Here is a 22,814-nt window from a genome sequence, read left to right as displayed (position 1 = left end):
CACTAAACACATACAAGCAGGAGTACCAAAAGGCTCAAAACTAGGACCAATACTGTTCTCCTGTTACATCAACGATATCCCAAAACAATTTAACACCATGTTGTGTTTATATGCAGACGACACCGCAATTCTGGCCAAAAACCACAATGCAAAATACATCAGAATAGCTCTGGATAGGCATCTGGATACCATAACAGAGTGGATGATCAGGTGAAAAAGTGAGATAAATGCAGACAAAACAATTGCAGTAATGTTTCACAAAGCTCCCAGAGACAAAAACTTTGAAAGGATAAAAGTCAAAGGAAAGTACATCCCGTGGTCTCAGGAAGCCAAGTACTTAGGTGTCATAATGGACAGGAAACTAAATTGGAGGGCACACTTCAATTACGTAAAGGATAAATTCCGAGCTCAATTGCGCAAGTACTTCCCCGTAATTTCTCGGAATTCAGAGATGCACAGGGACACTAAAATGCTTATTTACACAGCCTATTTGTGTCCGATATTGACTTACGCATGCTAAGTTTAGGGACATGCAGCAAAAACAAATAAATTAATTGAAAGGCAACAAAACAGAATCATCAGACAGATATGTGGTGCTACCTGGGCCATGCCCAGCTCAGAAATCTATAAAGCCCTCATGTACCCCACTTTCAGGCAAACCATTAAGAAAATAGCTACAAATTTCTTTAACAAACTCGATGAACATGAAAACGAGGCAATTAAAGCTATTGAAAAATATAGCCCCCAACCTCATATCAATAGACCAAGAAATGTTTTGATTCTTTAAAATCTCATCATATTAATATTTCCAGCTGTCATGATAAACCAAACTCAATTCCATCCCTTGTGAACGCATGCTGATTGGCTCTGAACGAACAATAGATTATTTCAAGTAGTACTGACTGACTGAATTTGGATTCTTCTTTGAGTGCCAGTGAAAAACACTTCTACTCAGTATGAATATGACTGTGGTACCTGACTTTGAGACCCTGAGAAGTTATGGCTAAAACAGCATTTTAAGTGCGGTCATGAGACCAGGTGAGATGAGAGCGATGATGGGGTGCAAAAAACAGGTGAATAATGAACAAAAAAGTGATTTGGTGCAGTAAGAAAAGCAGGGGGAGAATTGGACAAGGTAACAATGTTACGGAGGCTTGAGAGGAAGGGACCATTTGGTGGTGGCATAAGGAAAGTTGTATTTGCAGCTACAGTGGGCGAAATCGGTTTGTTGAGCTATGGTGGGGTTAGGGTGATCATTGATCCTTTGGAAGAAGCTCCTGGAAAGTTTAGTGATGTATTCTTCGATGGTTTCAATTTTGAGGTCATTTCGAATTACGTCGTTGCGGATATACCAAGGTGCGTTGGTGATAATACGGAGTAGCTTGTTTTGTAGAATTTGAATTTTATTTCGATGTGTTTTTGCAGCAAGCCCCCAAATTTGGGCTGAGTATGTAAGGATGGGCCTGATGACAATCTTGAACAGACGGACTTTGTTATTGAGAGAAAGTGGGGAGTGGCGACCGATAAGTGGAATAATTTCGCGGACTTTTTCCCAGAATTTATTTGAATTATAGTTGACATGGTTTCTAAAGGTGAGCTTAGAGTCCAGGATGAGGCCGAGGTACTTCACTTCCTTGTCCCAAGAAAGATTTTCGTCGAAGAAGGTAAGTTGTGGGAGAGATTTTTTCGGATGACCTTTACGAAATAAGATGGCGTGTGTTTTATCTGTGTTAATGGAGACACGCCAGCGTGTACACCATTCTTCAATTTTGACTAGCGCACCTTGGAGCTGTTTAATGACAAATTTAGGTGTGGCACCTTGAATTAAAATAGCAGTGTCGTCTGCAAAAAGACAATTCATGACTGGATCAGATTTAGGAAAGTCGGCATTATAAATGCAGTATAGCAGAGGACTAAGGGCACTGCCTTGAGGTGTACCGGCTTGGATGGTCCCAATCACAGAGAGAAAATGGTGGTTTTTGACTTGGAAGGAGCGATTTGAGAGAAATTTTGAAATGATTGCTGTGAGATAGTATGGAAATTTAAGGTGAATTAGCTTGTAGATGAGACCATCATGCCACATTCTATCAAAGGCCTTTCTAACATCCAGAAAACACCTCCAGTGATAAGCACTTGACTTTCTGCCGACTACACACTCCGATCCGCATTGCAACCCAACGCACCCTCCCCGCGCGAGTTCGCAAATTGTACAGACAAAGTCTATGTCAAAGGGTACCGACGTTCTCTGATTGGTTTAAGCCTTGGCATTTTTTTGGCGATGTTTTGCAATCATAATAGCGTAGTTATCGCTTATTTAGCTCACACCTTGTACCTTTCATTAGTTTTAGGGAAGATACTTGTGAATATCACCCGCTCTAATTTTTATTAATATAATTGTTTTCTCTAAATATTTAATTCTAATGAAACATTATTTCAAACCAAATAGAAAACTATTTCAATCGTGAAAAACGTTTCTATTTCTAATTTATGTAACTAGTAATACAAGTAATTAATGTTATTAGTGCACAGAAATATAAAAACTATATGAACGTAATTACTCAACATATGATGCAGCAATTGAATAATTCTTATTTTTCTATGATTTTCGTGCCTTTATTAGATAATGTATGCAGTCATTGAAACTTGTTGCTGAACGTTTGTTACTTTCCCATCAACTACATATGGGGAGATGATTACTGAATGCCCAAAACGTATAAATATGTAAGCTTTAACAGAATATGTGATTTCATAGCTAATTTTTTTAGTTATATCAAAATAATATTAAGAAGAAACACACACACAAAATATTTTTAATAAATTGCAATTTTTATATTTCTTGAATTTAGGTTTCAGGATTTGATCTTTTCAGCTGTATATGTCTTCCAGATTAATATTGCATGTAAATCCTAAAAAATAGGGGGGGGCGATAATTTTACATATTTTATTTATTTTTATAAAAATATATTTCAGAGTAATAAATAATATTAAGAAATATATAATTTTCAAAACTTTTATTAATTATTCCAAAATTTTTATTAAGAGATGTTATAAAGAATTGTTTTAATATTTATTTTTCAATAACCAAAGTTATATATCCCCAACTCTATTTGAAAACAATTTCTTTGGACATTCAAACAATTAAAATTTTATAAACATGTGTCTTTAGTATTTGTGACTTAAATATATTAGTTAAGTTCTAACAATATTTTTTTCTATTTCCACAAACGAATACAGTTTGAATTTTATCTAGAGCCAATAATATATCTTCATTCCCTCAACAATGAAAACAGTTTAATAGTTACAATAAATGGTATGACATGTCAAATCATTGCTATGTACTTTAAACTGAAAAATAAAATTTTTATTTTTTAGGAACTTTTTTAAAAACTTTTTTCAATTGGAAATTTTCTTATATTTTGCAATTTATTAATTTCAGTTGGAGTAATAGTAGATACTAACTATCAAAACAAAATAGATTTAGTACAGATTTTACTGTTCACATAAATTATTTTATTGAAAAAATATATGCTGACTTTAAACATGAAAATTCTAAATACTTAGTCTATTTTTGCCTCCTTTGTGAACTATATTTATGGAGTATATCTAAAAACCTCAAAATGAAAAACTTATTTAAGACATGATCTCTTTTTACAAATAAATTAAAACATTCATTATAGTTTGAAGACTTTTGTACCCATTTATGTTTTTAAAAATGTTTTTTTTTTTGTATCGCTCAGTAAAAATAATTCATATGCATAAAATGTTGATGGTAGACTTACTTTTTAATATCTCATAATAATTGCATAATACTGATTATTTTTATAATTCTTAGAATGAAAGATTTTGTGGATTAGGAATACATTTTTCCTAATGCTTTGTCTCTCTTTGTTTAATTGATAGATTTATAAATGATATAGAAATACAGGTTTACAGAAGATACTAAAAACTTCATATATTTCTTTTTCTTATATTTGAAATTTTAAAAAAATTAATATTCTCGATATTCTAATATAAAATGTTCTTATCATTTTTAAGTTCAGGCACTGTGTTAAATCCCTTCTTCACTTCACTTCTCATCCGTTGGCATGACTAGTCAATTTAATTATATGGATAAAAAAAATTTTAAAAAAATTCTAACCAATTACATTAAATAGATTTTTAATCATAAATATCTAGTGTTTTATATTTTAAATAAGTACAAACTATGTTTTATGTAAATAACTACTTCAATTTTCAGCCGGAAAGGAAGATGCAAATCCTTTGAGGCTATGTGCTTCTTCATGCTTTTTAATCCCTAGGAACTAATTTTTCAACTTCTATTTTTTATGATAAAAATTAGTCTCTTTTTTTCTTCTTATATTTGTTTCTTCTATACACTGCTTAAAATCATGTACTTTGAAAACAATTTATTCCAGAAGTTTAAAGTATTGCAGAAAATAATAAAAACTAAGGAAAAGAAAGTGCAGGAAAAGAATGAGTAAGTTTGAGAATGAGTTCAATGCATAGGAGTAAGTTTTAGAATGCACATGTAAACAATTACTTCAATTAACAGCTCAAGTTTGATTTTATGAAAAGTTTGATATATATGAATACATATAACATCAATAAAAAAATTCAGGACTCTTTGGTTTCAAAGGTATGTTTTATTCATCTTCTAAAAATGTTTAAATATACAACAGAGCAACTTGTTAATACTTTTTCAACTTCTTTAATTTTTAATATATAATAAGCTGAAAAATATTTAACATATAACAGTTTCATGGAAGTGCTATTTAATACCATAATAGCATTAAAATTTTATATCATTAATACCAATTATTTCAACACCATACAAATCCTGTTAAAATTTTCTAATACATTTTTAAAGCATGTATAAAAAATAAAAAAAAACCAAGGAACATATTTTTTTTAAGCATGATAGTAATAAAATAAATATAAATTAATTTGGAAGAGATACATTCTTTTCAACACAATGCGTCAAACTATGTTTTGTTTTTCGATGTTTTTTCGGTAACTCAGAGAATATTCCATAAGTATGCTCTTTTAGGGCAGGTGGTAATGCTCGTTTAACTGGCCTTCCACCAACTTGAGTTTTCCTACCAGAATAAATAGATTTTCTTCTTGCAATTGCTGTAGGTTCAACAGGAATTTGATTGCCTCTCCTTCTGCTGCACTTCAAAACTCTGCTTGAGTAGTTAAGGTTTCTAAAAGGAAGGGAAAACAAAAGAAGAAATCTAAGTAAATTTCTGCCAACTTCATCATACAACCCAAGAGTTTAGTGGAAGAAAGTCCTGCATGACATTTTAATAAATTAAAGAAATTTAGCTTTAGAATGTATAAAAATACAAGAAAGCTACTTACAAAACCCCTTTTCATACTGAAACTCTCTTATTAAATTTTCTATAGAATAATATCCTACCATATTATAAATGATGAATGTAGAAGTTTTTAAATTGCTATTTGACACTTTCTTTCGCTAAACTCTTTAAATGTGGTGTAAAAAAAGTTGTTAGTATTAACCCATAACATAAACATTAATTATACTTTAGAGAACATTAAAATAAAATCAATAAAAACCCATACACTGTTTAGCTAAAATTTTAATAATGCATTTTTAGATTCTTGTATTGAATGTATAGTGTAGTAAATGTATCACTCTTTCAGTTTCAATTTTTACAGCAATAAAAATTAAAAGAAAAAAAACAAACAATTAAGAAATCTAAAGCTAAACACACTTCAAAACTGAATTAAAAAAAGTTTAGTCTTTAAAAATAATAAAATTAATTTGCTACAATATAATATAAATATTAAATTGTCACACATTAAATCTTATTTTCTATCTTATGAATTTTCCAATGTAAACTTAACAAGCCTACAAAAATAAGTTTAAAAAAGTACCTTCCAAAGTTATGCAAGGTAGACACCAATCCAGTTTCTGTTTTTCCGAACTTGTTAACATTCTTCACCATTTTTTTTATTGCTGGCTTAAAAACATCAGGATTATTTTTGTAACCGGATTTAATCCGATTAATTATATCAACAAATTTTTGTAAATAATCACCATCATCATCATCTGTTTCACTGTCTGAGTTTTGACATGTAGCTGCAATGGGCCGTGAAGTAGTGTTTATAGTTGGTAGAATCATGTTGTTATCATTGCAAGGCTGTGAAAATGTGTCAATATCTCTAGGTGAAAGTGTGTCATTTGAAGAATGTTTAAGTGTATTATTATTAAATTGTGAAAGTATATCGTTAGATGAATGTGTAAGTACCGTAGAAGAAAATTGTGGTTGTAGAGCATCATCAGATTGAGAAGAAGGAAAATTGTGTGATGGGTTAAAACTTAAAGGTAGCAAGAGGGTGCTATTTGAATCCAATTTTTTTCCAGTAGCCACTACATAAATTAATTTTCTACTTTCTAGAGAATAGACAAATGTTGATTGTTTATTTTGTTTCAGAATTACAGCACTTAAATGCTTGCAAAGCTTTCCATTCATGCCAACAAAGCAAGTACAAATGGAGCTTTCCAAATCAACAAAATGTTGATCAATTTCAAAACAAGTGTTATCTTTATTTGGTGATCTGATGTTCTAAATTATTCCTTTATCATCAGGCAAAAACCTTTTTACTAGTTTTTTGTTACAACGACCAAAACTAAAATCTAAATATCTACTATGTAGATACTTCTCAAATTTTGTGACAATGAAGTCCAATAATTGAACTAAGCTAAATGCTTTCACTAGTCCAAGTATGGTCTCTTTTAAAACTTTGAACAAACTTTCAACATAGTTTGTTGTATTGTTTCCCCTGGTTAAAAGCATTTTTCTATGACAAGTGCACCATAAATGCTTTTTGAAGAACAACTTGCTCAAATATATGATGAAGTTGTCATATTTCCTCACTGTGCTATTCTCCAACATATTTTGAAGCAACTCTTTCAGTTGCATTTCAGTTTCTGCATACATCCGTGATTTAAAGGAAAAATATAATTCTTGATGGTGCTCTTTTAGAATTTTATTTTCACTGTTCATAACCATCGCCACACTGCTTTTAGCACATGAAACTGACAGAGTAAGTAAGTAGAATTTAGCCATATTTCACTCAGAACTTCTCTTTCCTTCAGATCATCATCTGCCATTACAATCAGTGGCCCATTTTGCAATAAACAGCATTTCTCAGGGAAACACTCACAAAGAAGTTTCACTCCTTCACGAAAAATATTAGTTTCTTCTGCATTTGTGATGATGCAGCCAATAGGTATTCCACCAGCTACACCTGGAGAAATAAAAAAATAAACACAATGATTTAATCTGTCCATGTGACCAGATGCATCAAGCATTATCATTTCTTGAACGTTGCTAAGTAAATCTATACTTTGCTTCATTATCGGCGTCACTACAGCAATCGCCAAACTGTTCTTTACTTTTGAAAAAGCAGCTTTACAGAATGGCTGTTGATTGTATGAGGAAATATATTTTTCAACTTCCCTGTCAATATCGCTTTCTCTTCGAGATCCATAGATTTTCCTAAATTCATTATTTAGCAAGTGATTTACGACAGATAATGAAGGTAGCTTAGAACTGTCCATGCATGCTTCTGCATAATCTTCATTACTCTGAAGCTGTAATTTCATTTGCAACATCTGTCTTGCAGTAGCTGCAGTATGTCCTAATTCAAACAATTCTATCAGACGCTTTTGCGTTAGGTTTGATAATGGCCTGAACTTTTTAACAGCAGCACTGTCAAGCAAATGATTATGAGAGTACAGAAACTCGCATAATGCAGGAAACTCTATAACTTATGGGAGTGGATCTTTGTGTTTTGGCAGTGAAAAATACCTGTAATCAAAATAATTTGAATATTTTACCATGGATATATTAAACATCTAAAATAAAAGCAAAGAAAATTTAAGCTTTCCAAAATATGATAATTCATAATAATATTAGAAATAAAAAATTATTAGTGAAAATATAAGAAATAATTATTGATACTGAAAAATAAATAAGTAAATGAAGATATTAGGTATTGACACATATAAAGAAAAATGTAATCTATTTTTTAAATTAGTTTTATAAGTATGTAAGTGACAAATAAATCCAACAATCACACTAAATAAAAGTATTTGATTATATATTATTATATATATTATTTGTTATTATTATTAATCAAATTTAAATAATTAAAACTTACCTTTGAATAGTAATTTTAAGAACTGCTGGGCATCCAGTATTTTTACTTTCTTTCACATGTTTTGATACCTGTAAAAATAATCTTTATATAATTATCAATAATGAGAGCACTGTGCTGATGAATTTCAGTAGAAGAGAATAAATATTATTTATAAAGCTATGAAGTACTGCTTTAAAAATTTTAAATAATAATAAACCAATCTAGTCTTTATTTTTTATTTGAACAATATTTAAAATGTGTTTAAAGATCATAAATTTATTAAAATTATAAAAAAAATCAATATTTTATTTCAATTCTTAACCCTTTATTGGGTGCAACTGGCCTATCAGGTACAGATTTTAAATTCAAGTCAAATTAGTGTCAGAACTGAAATTTTTTTCTTAACATAAAATACGATCTTATTCATGGAATGTGTGTTATAAAGATCACAAATCAAATCACACACACACACACAAAAACAGATTTTTTTCGTTTATCAAACTGGTCAGAAGATTGAAAAGAGAATAAAAAGAACAGATATTTCCATACTAGGAAAATACATATAAACTATGCAATATTTGCTAAGTGCTTTGTAACAAGGCAGCCAAAAATATCAGTCTTGCCTTAAGCAAAATGAACTTTTAGATCACACCTTAGTTAAAAATATATGTCAATATATGGTACAGAGTATGGAAGCTCTAAAACTTAGTAAAACAATTTAACAAAACATGTATAATATAAATACTTATTATTATGGAATTTGATACAATTAAATATATTTGTAGCTAAACAGATATAAATATGTCTCTTGTCACATGCTAAATAAACTTTAAATCTAACTAATCATTATATAAATGATAAAACATAAAGTGTCTAAAATAACACACATAATGCATTTGAAGCAGTAAAATATTAGTTATTACCTGTTGCACATTGTGCTGGCATCTAAAGTCACCTTTATAAGCATTAAGGCGCCCAGTTGATTTATGTGTTCTCTGAACACGCCAAACTGTTTCTGATCTGTGTTCATATTCTTTAATCCATTCCTAAAATATGTGTTACAGAAATGCAAGAAATAAGTATTCAAAAGAAATGTATAAACTATTTATATATTTATAAATCTTAATATTAAGTTAATAACAAATATCAAGATTAATAATTAGATTGTTAATAACTATATGAATCTAAATATCTTAACAAATATAGCACATTTCCAGATAAACATCTTATGGTAATAATTTGAATACAAAATTAAAAAATAAATATGGTAATAATTTGAATACAAAATTAAATAATAAATGCCTTAAGGTGGGTTCAGACGAGGCTTATTATTGCGCGCAATAGAAGGTCACGCCTACTTCAGGAAAATCACGTGACTGCAACGAGACAATGGCAAATGGTTGTCCCGTCGCGAGTTCTCAAATTGTACAGACTGACGTGCTCTGATTGGTCGATTTCTTTCGCACAGACTTTCTATGCTGTAGCAACCCTGTTGCATTGCTGTTTAGTTGTACGTACTTTTTTGCCTGCCAATTTTCAAAATGGAGAAATTAAATCTTCCAGAGAAATACAGTTATAAAATAATTGAGATTGATGAGAATAGAGCTATTTTTTGCATTTCTGATCTTGTAAATAAAGAATCAGCTCAGGTAGCAATTTTTCTGTGAAGTATTATTAAAATAAGACTTGCAAATCAAGCTTTCATTTTACGGGAAATGATCGGCCAATTTTTTAATTACATTTTCATGTTAAAATCATTACCATAAAATATTTATATGCAAATGAACTATATTTATTAAGATATTTAGATGACATTAAACGGAATAGAAATCATTATGATTCTTATTGAATATTCATGTAAAATAAAATAACACAAGGAGATATTTATTTTTTAATTTTGTATTCAAATTATTACCATTAGATGTCTATCTGGAAATTTGCTATATTTGTTAAGATATTTAGATTCATATAGTTATTAACAATCTAATTATTAATCTTGATATTTGTTATTAACTTAATATTAAGATTTATAAATATGTAAATAGTTTATACATTTCTTTTGAATACTTATTTCTTGCATTTCTGTAACACATATTTTAGGAATGGATTAAAGAATATGAACAAAGATCGGAAACAGTTTGGCGTGTTCAGAGAACACATAAATCAACTGGACGCCTTAATGTTTATAAAGGTGACTTTAGATGCCAGCACAATGTGCAACAGGTAATAACTAATATTTTATATTTTACTGCTTCAAATGCATTATGTGTGTTATTTTAGACACTTTATGTTTTATCATTTATATAATGACAAGGTTAAAGTTTATTTAGCTTCTACTGAAATTCATTGGCACAGTGCTCTCATTATTGATAATTATATAAAGATTATTTTTACAGGTATCAAAACATGTGAAAGAAAGTAAAAATACTGGATGCCCTGCAGTTCTTAAAATTACTATTCAAAGGTAAGTTTTAATTATTTAAATTTGATTAATAATAATAACAAATAACATATATAATAATGTGTAATCAAATATTTTTATTTAGTGTGATTGTTGGATTTATTTGTCACTTACATACTTATAAAACTAATTTAAAAAATAGATTACATTTTTCTTTATATGTGTCAATACCTAATATCTTCATTTACTTATTTATTTTTCAGTATCAATAATTATTTCTTATATTTTCACTAATAATTTTTTATTTCTAATATTATTATGAATTATCATATTTTGGAAAGCTTAAATTTTCTTTGCTTTTATTTTAGATGTTTAATATATCCATGGTAAAATATTCAAATTATTTTGATTACAGGATTTCACTGCCAAAACACAAAGATCCACTCCCAGAAGTTATAGAGTTTCCTGCATTATGCGAGTTTCTGTATTCTCATAATCATTTGCTTGACAGTGCTGCTGTTAAAAAGTTCAGGCCATTATCAAACCTAACGCAAAAGCGTCTGATAGAATTGTTTGAATTAGGACATACTGCAGCTACTGCAAGACAGATGTTGCAAATGAAATTACAGCTTCAGAGTAATGAAGATTATGCAGAAGCATGCATGGACAGTTCTAAGCTACCTTCATTATCTGTCGTAAATCACTTGCTAAATAATGAATTTAGGAAAATCTATGGATCTCGAAGAGAAAGCGATATTGACAGGGAAGTTGAAAAATATATTTCCTCATACAATCAACAGCCATTCTGTAAAGCTGCTTTTTCAAAAGTAAAGAACAGTTTGGCGATTGCTGTAGTGACGCCGATAATGAAGCAAAGTATAGATTTACTTAGCAACGTTCAAGAAATGATAATGCTTGATGCATCTGGTCACATGGACAGATTAAATCATTGTGTTTATTTTTTTATTTCTCCAGGTGTAGCTGGTGGAATACCTATTGGCTGCATCATCACAAATGCAGAAGAAACTAATATTTTTCGTGAAGGAGTGAAACTTCTTTGTGAGTGTTTCCCTGAGAAATGCTGTTTATTGCAAAATGGGCCACTGATTGTAATGGCAGATGATGATCTGAAGGAAAGAGAAGTTCTGAGTGAAATATGGCTAAATTCTACTTACTTACTCTGTCAGTTTCATGTGCTAAAAGCAGTGTGGCGATGGTTATGAACAGTGAAAATAAAATTCTAAAAGAGCACCATCAAGAATTATATTTTTCCTTTAAATCACGGATGTATGCAGAAACTGAAATGCAACTGAAAGAGTTGCTTCAAAATATGTTGGAGAATAGCACAGTGAGGAAATATGACAACTTCATCATATATTTGAGCAAGTTGTTCTTCAAAAAGCATTTATGGTGCACTTGTCATAGAAAAATGCTTTTAACCAGGGGAAACAATACAACAAACTATGTTGAAAGTTTGTTCAAAGTTTTAAAAGAGACCATACTTGGACTAGTGAAAGCATTTAGCTTAGTTCAATTATTGGACTTCATTGTCACAAAATTTGAGAAGTATCTACATAGTAGATATTTAGATTTTAGTTTTGGTCGTTGTAACAAAAAACTAGTAAAAAGGTTTTTGCCTGATGATAAAGGAATAATTTAGAACATCAGATCACCAAATAAAGATAACACTTGTTTTGAAATTGATCAACATTTTGTTGATTTGGAAAGCTCCATTTGTACTTGCTTTGTTGGCATGAATGGAAAGCTTTGCAAGCATTTAAGTGCTGTAATTCTGAAACAAAATAAACAATCAACATTTGTCTATTCTCTAGAAAGTAGAAAATTAATTTATGTAGTGGCTACTGGAAAAAAATTGGATTCAAATAGCACCCTCTTGCTACCTTTAAGTTTTAACCCATCACACAATTTTCCTTCTTCTCAATCTGATGATGCTCTACAACCACAATTTTCTTCTACGGTACTTACACATTCATCTAACGATATACTTTCACAATTTAATAATAATACACTTAAACATTCTTCAAATGACACACTTTCACCTAGAGATATTGACACATTTTCACAGCCTTGCAATGATAACAACATGGTTCTACCAACACTACTTCACAGCCCATTACAGCTATATGTCAAAACTCGGACAGTGAAACAGATGATGATGATGGTGATTATTTACAAAAATTTGATGATATAATTAATCGGATTACATCCGGTTACAAAAATAATCCTGATGTTTTTAAGCCAGCAATAAAAAAAATGGTGAAGAATGTTAACAAGTTTGGAAAAACAGAAACTGGATTGGTGTCTGCCTTGCATAACTTTGGAAGGTACTTTTTTAAACTTATTTTTGTAGGCTTGTTAAGTTTACATTAGAAAATTCGCAAGATAGAAAATAAGATTTAATGTGTAACAATTTAATGTTTATATTATATTGTAGCAAATTAATTTTATTATTTTTAAAGACTAAACTTTTTAAAATCCAGTTTTGAAGGGTGTTTAGCTTTAGATTTCTTAATTGTTTGATGTTTTTCTTTTAATTTTTATTGCTGTAAAAATTGAAACTGAAAGAGTGATACATTTACTACAATATACATTCAATACAAGAATCTAAAAATGTATTGTTAAAATTTTAGCTAAGCAGAGTAATGGGTTTTAATTAATTTTATTTTAATGTTCTCTAAAGTATAATTAATGTTTATGTTATGGATTAATACTAACAACTTTTTTTACACCACATTTAAAGAGTTTAGCGAAAGAAAATGTCAAATAACAATTTAAAAACTTATACATTCATCATTTATAATATGGTAGGATATTATTCTATCGAAAATTTAATAAGAGAGTTTCAGTATGAAAAGGCGTTTTGTAAGTATCTTTCTGATATTTTTATACATTCTAAAGCTAAATTTCTTTAATTTATTAAAATGTCATGTAGGACTTTCTTCCACTAAACTCTTCGGTTGTATGATGAAGTTGGCAGAAATTTACTTAGATTTCTTCTTTTGTGTTCCCCTCCTTTTAGAAACCTTAACTACTCAAGCAGAGTTTTGAAGTGCAGCAGAAGGAGAGGCAATCAAATTCCTGTTCAACCTACAGCAATTGCAAGAAGAAAATCTATTTATTCTGGTAGGAAAACTCAAGTTGGTGGAAGGCCAGTTAAACGAGCATTACCATCTGCCCTAAAAGAACATACTTATGGAATATTCTCTGAGTTACCAAAAAAACATCGAAAAACAAAACGGAGTTTGACGCATTGTGTTGAAAAGAATGTATCTCTTCCAAATTAATTTATATTTATTTTATTACTATCATGCTTTTAAAAAAATATGTGCCTTGTTTTTGTTTTTTTTATATTTTTTTTTTGTACATGCTTTAAAAATGTATTAGAACATTTTAACAGGATTTGTATGGTGTTAAAATAATTAGTATTAATATGATGTAAAATTTTAATGCTATTATGGTATTAAATAGCACTCCCATGAAACTGTTGTATGTTAAATATTTTTCAGCTTATTATATATTAAAAATTAAAGAAGTTGAAAAAGTATTAACAAGTTGCTCTGTTGTATATTTAAACATTTTTAGAAGATGAATAAAACATACCTTTGAAACCAAAGAGTCCTGAATTTTTTTATTGATGTTATATGTATTCATATATATCAAACTTTTCATAAAATTATTATATATCAAACTTTTCATAAAGTAATTATTTACATGTGCATTCTAAAACTTACTCCTATGCATTGAACTCATTCACAAACTTACTCATTCTTCTCCTGCACTTTCTTTTCCTTAGTTTTTATTATTTTCTGCAATACTTCAAACTTCTGGAATAAATTGTTTTCAAAGTACATAATTTTAAGCAGTGTATAGAAGAAACAAAGAAAAAAAAAGACTAATTTTTATCATAAAAAATAGAAGTTGAAAAATTAGTTCCTAGGGATTAGGAAGCACATAGCCTGAAAGGATTTGCATCTTCCTTTCCGGCTGAAAATTGAAGTAGTTATTTACATTAAACATAGTTTGTACTTATTTAAAATATAAAACACTAGATATTTATGATTAAAAATCTATTTAATGTAATTGGTTAGAGTTTTTTTTAAATTTTTTTTATCCATATAATTAAATTGACTAGTCATGCCAACGGATGAAAAGTCAAATGAAGAAGGGATTTAACATAGCGCCTGAACTTAAAAATGATAAGAACATTTTATATTAGAATATCGAGAATATTAATTTTTTTTAAATTTCAAATATAAGAAAAAGAAATATATGAAGTATTTATAGTTTTTATTATCTTCTGTAAACCTGTATTTCTATATCATTTATAAATCTATCAATTAAACAAAGAGAGAAAAAGCATTAGGAAAAATGTATTCCTAATCCACAAAATCTTTCATTCTAAGAATTGTAAAAATAATCAGTATTATGCTATTATTATGAGATATTAAAAAGCAAGTCTACCATCAACATTTTATACATATGAATTATTTTTACTGAGAAATACAAAAAAAAAAAAAAAAAAAAAAAAAAAAAATCATTTTTAAAAACATAAATGGGTACAAAAGTCTTCAAACTATAATGAATGTTTTAATTTATTTGTAAAAAGAGATCATGTCCTAAATAAGTTTTTCATTTTGAGGTTTTTAGATATACTCCATAAATATAGTTCACAAAGGAGGCAAAAATAGACTAAGTATTTAGAATATTCATGTTTAAAGTCAGCATATGTTTTTTCAATAAAATAATTTATGTGAACAGTAAAATCTGTACTAAATCTATTTTGTTTTGATAGTTAGTATCTACTATTACTCCAACTGAAATTAATAAATTTCAAAATATAAGAAAATTTCCAATTGAAAAGAGTTTTTAAAAAAGTTCCCAAATAATAAAAAAATTTTTTTTCAGTTTAAAGTACATAGCAATGGCTTTAATGCCATGTTATGCCATTTTTTGTAACTTTATTAAACTGTTTTCATTGTTGAGGGAATGAAGATATATTATTTGCTCTAGATAAAATTCAAACTGTATTCGCTTGTGGAAATAGAAAAAATATTGTAAGAACTTAACTAATATATTTAAGTCACAAATACTAAAGACACATGTTTATAAAATTTTAATTGTTTGAATGTCCAAAGAAATTGTTTTCAAATGGAGTTGGGGATATATGACTTTAGTTATTGCAAAATAAATATTAAAACAATTCTTTTTAACATCTCTTAATAAAAATTTTGGAATAATTAATAAAAGTTTTGAAAATTATATTAAATTTCTTAATATTATTTATTACTCTGAAATATATTTTTATAAAAATAAATAAAATATGTAAAATTATCCCCCCCCTCCCTATTTTTTACGGTTTACATGTAATATTAATCTGGAACACATATACAGCTGAAAAGATCGAATCCTGAAATCTAAATTCAAGAAATATAAAAATTACAATTTATTAAAAATATTTTTTTGTGTGTGTTTCTTCTTAATATTATTTTGATATAACTAAAAATATTAGCTATGATATCATATATTCTGTTAAAGCTTACATATTTATACGTTTTGGGCATTAAGTAATCATCTCCCCATATGTAGTTGATGGGAAAGTAACAAACGTTCAGCGACAAGTTTCAATGACTGCATAAATTATCTAATAAAGGCACGAAAATCATAGCAAAATAAGAATAATTCAATTGCTGCATCATATGTTGAATAATTCCGTTCATATAGTTTTTATACTTCTGTGCATTAATAACATTAGTTACTTGTATTACTAGTTTCATAAATTAGAAATAGAAACGTTTTTCACGATTGAAATAGTTTTCTATTTGGTTTGAAATAATGTTTCATTAAAAACAAATATTTAGAGAAAACAATTATATTAACAAAAATTAGATCGGGTTGATATTCACTCGTATCTTCTATAAAACTAATAAAAGGTACAAGGTGTGAACCAAATAAGCGATAACTACACTATTATGAGTGCAAAACATTGCCAAAAAAATGCCAAGGCTTAAACCAATCAGAGCACGTCGGTACCCTTTGCCATAGACTTAATGAATGAGTATGGAAAAAAAATCTTTCATCGTTATGTTAATTTATGGCGATAACTTATTGCATACGTTATATTTTCTTGTTTACTTATGATATCAAATTCGTGATATTAAATATGTATCAAGAAATTGTCATATGCTTTTCTATTCTAAAGTGAAAACTTATTACATATGCTTTTTCTTTTTGTTAACTAATTATTTACTCACTTGACATCTTTCTAATCAAGACTGAATTAACTTTCGGAACCGGCAAAAAATATTATCTTACAATATTCCACCTTCAGAAATGCTTACTACTTTCACCAATCACTATGTTTTTTCTATTAATAACCGGTACTCTTTAAGTGTGTAAAATATCACTCATTTTCTTTTGCTCTGTTAGACTGCGCAAATTTCCAATTTGCCAACCTTGACATTTTTTTCTTTCACTTTATATTCTTTATTCTATCGAATTTATTTTTATGATTAATTTCATTAGGAACGATTAACCATTTGAACTTGTCATGTTTGCGCTTTTTTAAGTTAACAAAATAGTTTTTTACGTTCTGGGCACAAAATAGCTGAATTAAAAAAAAGGTAAAGAATTTCTTTGAGTGAAATAATGATGTAAAGAGCAATGAACGATTATATCGATTGTCTGTATGATTTTCTCTGGTGAAGTATAAGCCAAAATGAGGTACGACCGGAGCTGAACCACCCTGCTTGGGACAATTTTCAAAAATCGCCAACAACGGTCTTGCGTTCTGTTTTGCGAAATGTTCAAAAGCAAGGGAGCAGATGTCCAATCATAGAGCATAATAAAGGCGAAAGATAATAGGTTTGCCAGTCTGGAAGTTGCCAGTTTTGGCGCGTTATCGGAACTTAGAGAAGAAGGGAGTTAAACTCCGGTTCACCCCCTTCAGCGTTAAACCTACAAAATCCTGAACTAGTGACATGTAGCATTTCGAAACAGTCTGCAATGGTCAAAATTTTAGTAGCATCTAAAACCATCATATGGGACGAATACACGATAGCTGACAAACGCGCATTGCAAGCACTTGACCGGACATAGAAAGATCTGCGCAATGACTCGAGATGCTTTCGAGGCGCAATGATTTTACTGTCTGGCGATTTCCGCCAAACACTGCCAGTCATTCTAAGATCGACTGTTGCCGATGAAATAAACGCTTGCCTCAAATCATCAAATCTGTGGCGCTATGTGAAGAAACTTCAACTGATAACAAATATAAGAGTTGCATTGCTGAACGTTCCATCTGCTAAAGATTACTCCAAGTAATTGTTGACTATCGGAAATGGCCGTGTTCCTGTCGGCGAATCGAGCGGATTGATTTCATTTCCTCGGAACGATTAACAAATAACAAGGCCAATAGTTGAATGTTTGTGGTCTGAAGCCATGTTTTTCTCACGGTCAATTATATGTGGTATGTTTACGTGTTGGTACATCTTCCTCTTTATTTCTTCTGGCGTCTGATAACAAAACAAAAAATGTTGTATATCAGAAGGTGCTTGACTCAAGAGAATAAACCCGAATGTATATATAGATTGAATAAAGAAAATATCTTCCTGAAAAGCTATTGTAATTCTTATTTTTGTAGTTTTATTGATTTTTTCTTTATATTATTATAACAAATCAAATATGATTAAAATCGGAACAGCCGTTCTTGAGTTTTAAATGGTGTGACTAAACTGTTCATTGATTAAGTTCGCCGGGTCAGCTAGTGATTTTATAAAAAAAAAAGTCTTCTGTCATTTGTTTTTAAGCTACAATACTAGATTTTGAACCACTTATTTATTGTCATTAAGGTTTCTAATATAATATAATTTTGTCAGTATTCTTTCGGTGATTATATCTATGTTTTCTAAATATCTGGTGTTCAAAAATGGATACAATATTTCGTTTAATAATATTCAACTTGAAAATATTGGATAAGAAAGCTGAGGATTTGCTAAGCCAAATGCATTGTTAGAAGGAATAAACACTGATGGGAATACGGAGTTAAAAATAAATGCAGATTACCAAATAATTTCGAAGGCTGTGATATTAAGAGAATTTCTAATATATATATATATATATATATATAAAACCAAAAAGAACTGATAATATTAAATCAACAATCTAGTTAAAATCATAAGGTAAAAAATTGATTAGTCACCCAGCCTTAACCACTTGTTAGATTTTGACAATTTCTACTTCATAGCAAGCTCATGATCTCTAGATAAGTCATCATTGATCGCCTGTCCACCTTACAAGAAAATAAAACTACAATGCAACCCTCGCTCTTAACAACTAGACATATTGTGTCTGTTTTATTTGCCAATTAATTTCGCCTCTTTGCATGCATAGCTAATCAGTCAGCACATTCTACGTTTGTTGTGCAAGAATGCTTTACAATATTTCATTTGTAATGAAATATTTTAAATGCATCAAATCAAAGGTAGTTGTATTTATTATTACTTTTAATATGAAGGGCGAACAACTGGTCGCCGAAGGCAGTTAGTTTCTTTTAAGCTAAAAGAATATCTACCAGTCTTTTGTTCATCCAATGAAAAAGATTAATTTTGAATAATATTTATCTCAAACGTTGAATTCTGATGCTATAATGCAATTTTTTATTTCTGCTTGAATCAAAGTTGCCAATAATGGGATTTTTCTCCCCTTGAAAATGTCATTGTTGCTGAAGGCAAGTACCTAAATTTTAAAAATGTCAGATCATTTAAATTAATGCGAATAATATTACTATGTTTGTTTTTTTCAGTTGCAGGAAAATAATGTATTTTGCTACATTTTGGAATTGAAGAATAGGATTTTTTCAATGCACACAGTTAGAATGATTAAAAATCTAATCGTGCTCTTTAACTTCGTTCAATATTTTTGATAGAATTATAAATCTTGCTTAATTTTTTAGTCTTTAAGTCCAACAACTTTGTCAATATTAGATAATTTCCATTATATTTTAAATCAATTCATTATCAGTCTCTTTAGGTGATTCTGCCCGAAGGAATTAACAGCCTTCTTAATTTTTTTGCTTTTGAAATAAGGTGTTTAACCCATTTTTTTAAAATTTGTGATTGGTGAGTTGCGAATATCATGAAGACACTTGAAACCAATAAAATTATTGATGTTTATTAAAAGGAGGGAATTTCAATAAATTGATTTTATAATAATAAAAATATGACAAATACTTTAAATTATTTCAGTGCTTTAGGTAAATATTAAATGTTTAATTTGTTAACACTATAATAGTAAGATTTTGAAATGCAAAAACACTACAGAAATAAAAGTTAATCAGCGGTAGGAAAATCCACTTATCTGGTTGTAGAACTGCATGAGGATAACATTTATGGAGATGAAACAATATTTGGAATAAATATTTTTTACTTGTTCGCATACAAATTAAACAAAGCAAAAAGCTGTAGTCTTCAAACAAACCTATCTCTAGATTTCAACGAATCTTCACATTTCAAACCATTCTGGGTCCGAAAAAAAAGTATATTTGTAATTACATCCGTCTATCTGCTAGCACGTTAACTTAAAAATGGAACGAATTGAAAGGACGAAATCTGTAGGGTTTTATGTAAAAAGTTTTAGATGAAGTAGTCTAAATAAAGTTTTTCTATCTTATCACCTAAATCTATGCAAACATAATAATAATAATAATAAAAGCTGGAAGGATGAAATTTTCTACAAGCTGATGTATTCGTGTCAAATTTTGAAATTCCAGTTCTATTAGAAGATACTGTATACTTCTATCTGTATACTTCTATGCTAAAATTGTTTATGGTTATTCATAAACGCACCATGTTAAAAACGTTAAATTCAATTGTAATTATGACACCTAAACTTTTCGTTATCGAAATTTAGATTCGCTTAGTCAAAGAGATGAGATTTAAAAAAAATATATTAAATTTTATGCTCTAGACGAAGAACCTTAACATAAGCACATTTTAGCAGAAAAAAAATGAGGAGTTTAGAGTCTCGAGTTGGCTAAAAATTGTTACATTATGCATTTAAACCTTTTTTTTTTTTTTTTTTTTTTTTTTAATGCTTTAATATTTACTGGTTGATAGTCTTTAAACTGCGCGATGAGGTGAACGAAAATCACTCATTGAAACAAAATAGGGAAAAATAGTACTAAAACGAATTGCTGTAAAAATAATGTTAAATTAATATACAACGATTTTTTGAACTAGAGACTTTTTATTTTTAGGAACTAGAGGCTGCAAACAACTGCAAAGAGAAGAACAGTTTATAACTCTGAGGAATCTGTTGTAAGGATATTCTTAAAATATCTTCTGCCTAAATTTAAAAAAACATATATATGAATGAATATAGTCAACATTAAGCCATTAAAAATATAAATAAAATGTGCAGATTAATTTTTTAACCTTAATTAATTGAATGAATCTTAACAATTGGTACTGATTTCCTTAGAGTTCTATTCCATTTACTTGCAAACGATAACTGGTAGTAAAGAGTAAAAATCACTATAAATTATTGCAACCAAATTTTATATCTTTTGAGTGGAATAAAAACTTTATTTTTAAAAAAAATAAAATTATTTGATCTGAAAATCAATTTAATATTTAGCCAACTGCGACTTTATAATTGCAGTCGAAGCATGTGTTTCACGAAGAACTGAATTACAAATGCAAACAAATTTAATATACGGTTCCTCAAAATGTGGCAGGGTGCGAATCGATTGCGGGGAATTTACAATTTTTGTAAATGTTTCGAAGACTATTTGGGGCATGAGCAAAATTTTTTACATTCCGACTTTTAAAAGTTAGCTTTGCATTAATGCAAAAATTTTACTATGTTTACAATTCACTTTTACTCCGCATTCATGTTAAAAAATATTAAATTTGTATTATTTATTTCCCGTTTTTATGAAATACGATAATTTTCTTTTAGTGAGTGATTTTTTTTTGAAATATATAATAGTTTCCGAAATATAATCGAAAGATCATACAGCGCATTTAACATTATAATTTAAACCTGAATCAAAGTAGAGAGTAGCACCCCCAGTGGTATTACTCTCGACATTGAGGACTTTGTAACCACGACAGATTTATACGCACGTCAGCCATCACACACGCGAGGGGTCTTCGACTGACGGGAACTCACAACCCAAGGGACGCGAATCCAAGGCCCTACCAACCAGGCTATCCCGGCCTCAGTTAAATAAACTTCTTCTAATATAATTACAATCCAAACATTAAAAAAAAAAAGGGGGATTTTAACGTATCTATAAAATTAACTGATATTTACCAAATGTTGCCGCTTTGGTTACAATACACCCATAATAAGCGAAATATGCATGTTTCACCTTCTAAAGGTCTTTGGGTCCAACAAGGCTGGGATTTGTTCTGTATGCATAATTTCATTTACTACAACAATTTTAATGTATCTCTGAAATAAAACAATACTTACGAAATGCTGCTGATTTGATCACAACAAACCGAAAACTAATCAAACATACATATGCTCATACGATTTGCATCCAACAAGGCCAAGATTTGTTCTGTCTGCGTATTTTCATGTTCTATTTCATTTCCTGTCACCACTTTAATGTACCTTTGAAATCAAAAAGGTAATTACGAAATGTTGCTGACGATGATAACACGCTGAGAATTAACAAAATATGGAAGACACACTTTCTTTCGATTTATGTGTCCAGCAATTCCGATATTTGTTTTGTATGCGTAATTTCAAGTGTTTCATTTGCTAGAACCATTTTAGCATATCTTTGAGATAAAACAGCATTTATGAAATATAACTGTTTTGATGACTGCACTTTACCTCAATAACTAACGAAATATGCTTTATGTGTTCCAACAAGGCTGAGATTTGTTCTGTGTCTATAATTTGGGTCCTGTTTTCGTTTTCTAAAACCATTCTAATGTATCTTTGAAATAAAACGGCACCTAAGAAATGTTGCTGTTTTGATCATTACACGCCGAAAACTAACCAAATATGCATGTTCCACTTTCTTACGATCTAAGAATCTAACAAGGCCGTGATTTCGTCTGCATACGCAATTTCAAATCATTTCCTATTATCATTTTAATGTATCTTTAAATGAAACGATATTTACGAAATATTGATGTTGAGATCACTACGGCGAGAATTAATGATATATGTATGTTTCACTTTATGACCCACGCGTCCGAGAAGATTG

At 29.4% G+C, this 22,814-nt stretch overlaps 1 protein-coding gene and 1 pseudogene across 1 annotated transcript; one reads left to right on the top strand and one right to left on the bottom strand.

The window, feature by feature from the left end:
- Positions 1-4,774: 4,774 nt before the first annotated feature.
- On the bottom strand, positions 4,775-9,296 carry LOC129980843 (uncharacterized). Its single transcript, XM_056091266.1, has 4 exons — positions 9,093-9,296; positions 8,191-8,258; positions 5,899-7,838; positions 4,775-5,204 (listed from the first exon to the last, which is right to left on the bottom strand). Exons 3-4 carry the CDS (start codon positions 6,495-6,497, stop codon positions 4,940-4,942), a joined length of 864 nt encoding a protein of 287 aa, XP_055947241.1. The 5' UTR covers positions 6,498-7,838; positions 8,191-8,258; positions 9,093-9,296; the 3' UTR covers positions 4,775-4,939.
- Positions 9,297-9,689: 393 nt separating this feature from the next.
- On the top strand, positions 9,690-13,826 carry LOC129980841 (uncharacterized; annotated as a pseudogene).
- The last annotated feature ends 8,988 nt before the right edge of the window (positions 13,827-22,814 follow it).

This window comes from Argiope bruennichi, chromosome 8, assembly GCF_947563725.1.
Source record: "Argiope bruennichi chromosome 8, qqArgBrue1.1, whole genome shotgun sequence".
In the NCBI taxonomy this organism is placed as follows: Eukaryota; Metazoa; Arthropoda; class Arachnida; order Araneae; family Araneidae; genus Argiope; species Argiope bruennichi.
The sequence above is the reverse complement of the archived record's forward strand: the minus strand, read 5'-3'. Positions and strand labels throughout refer to the sequence as shown.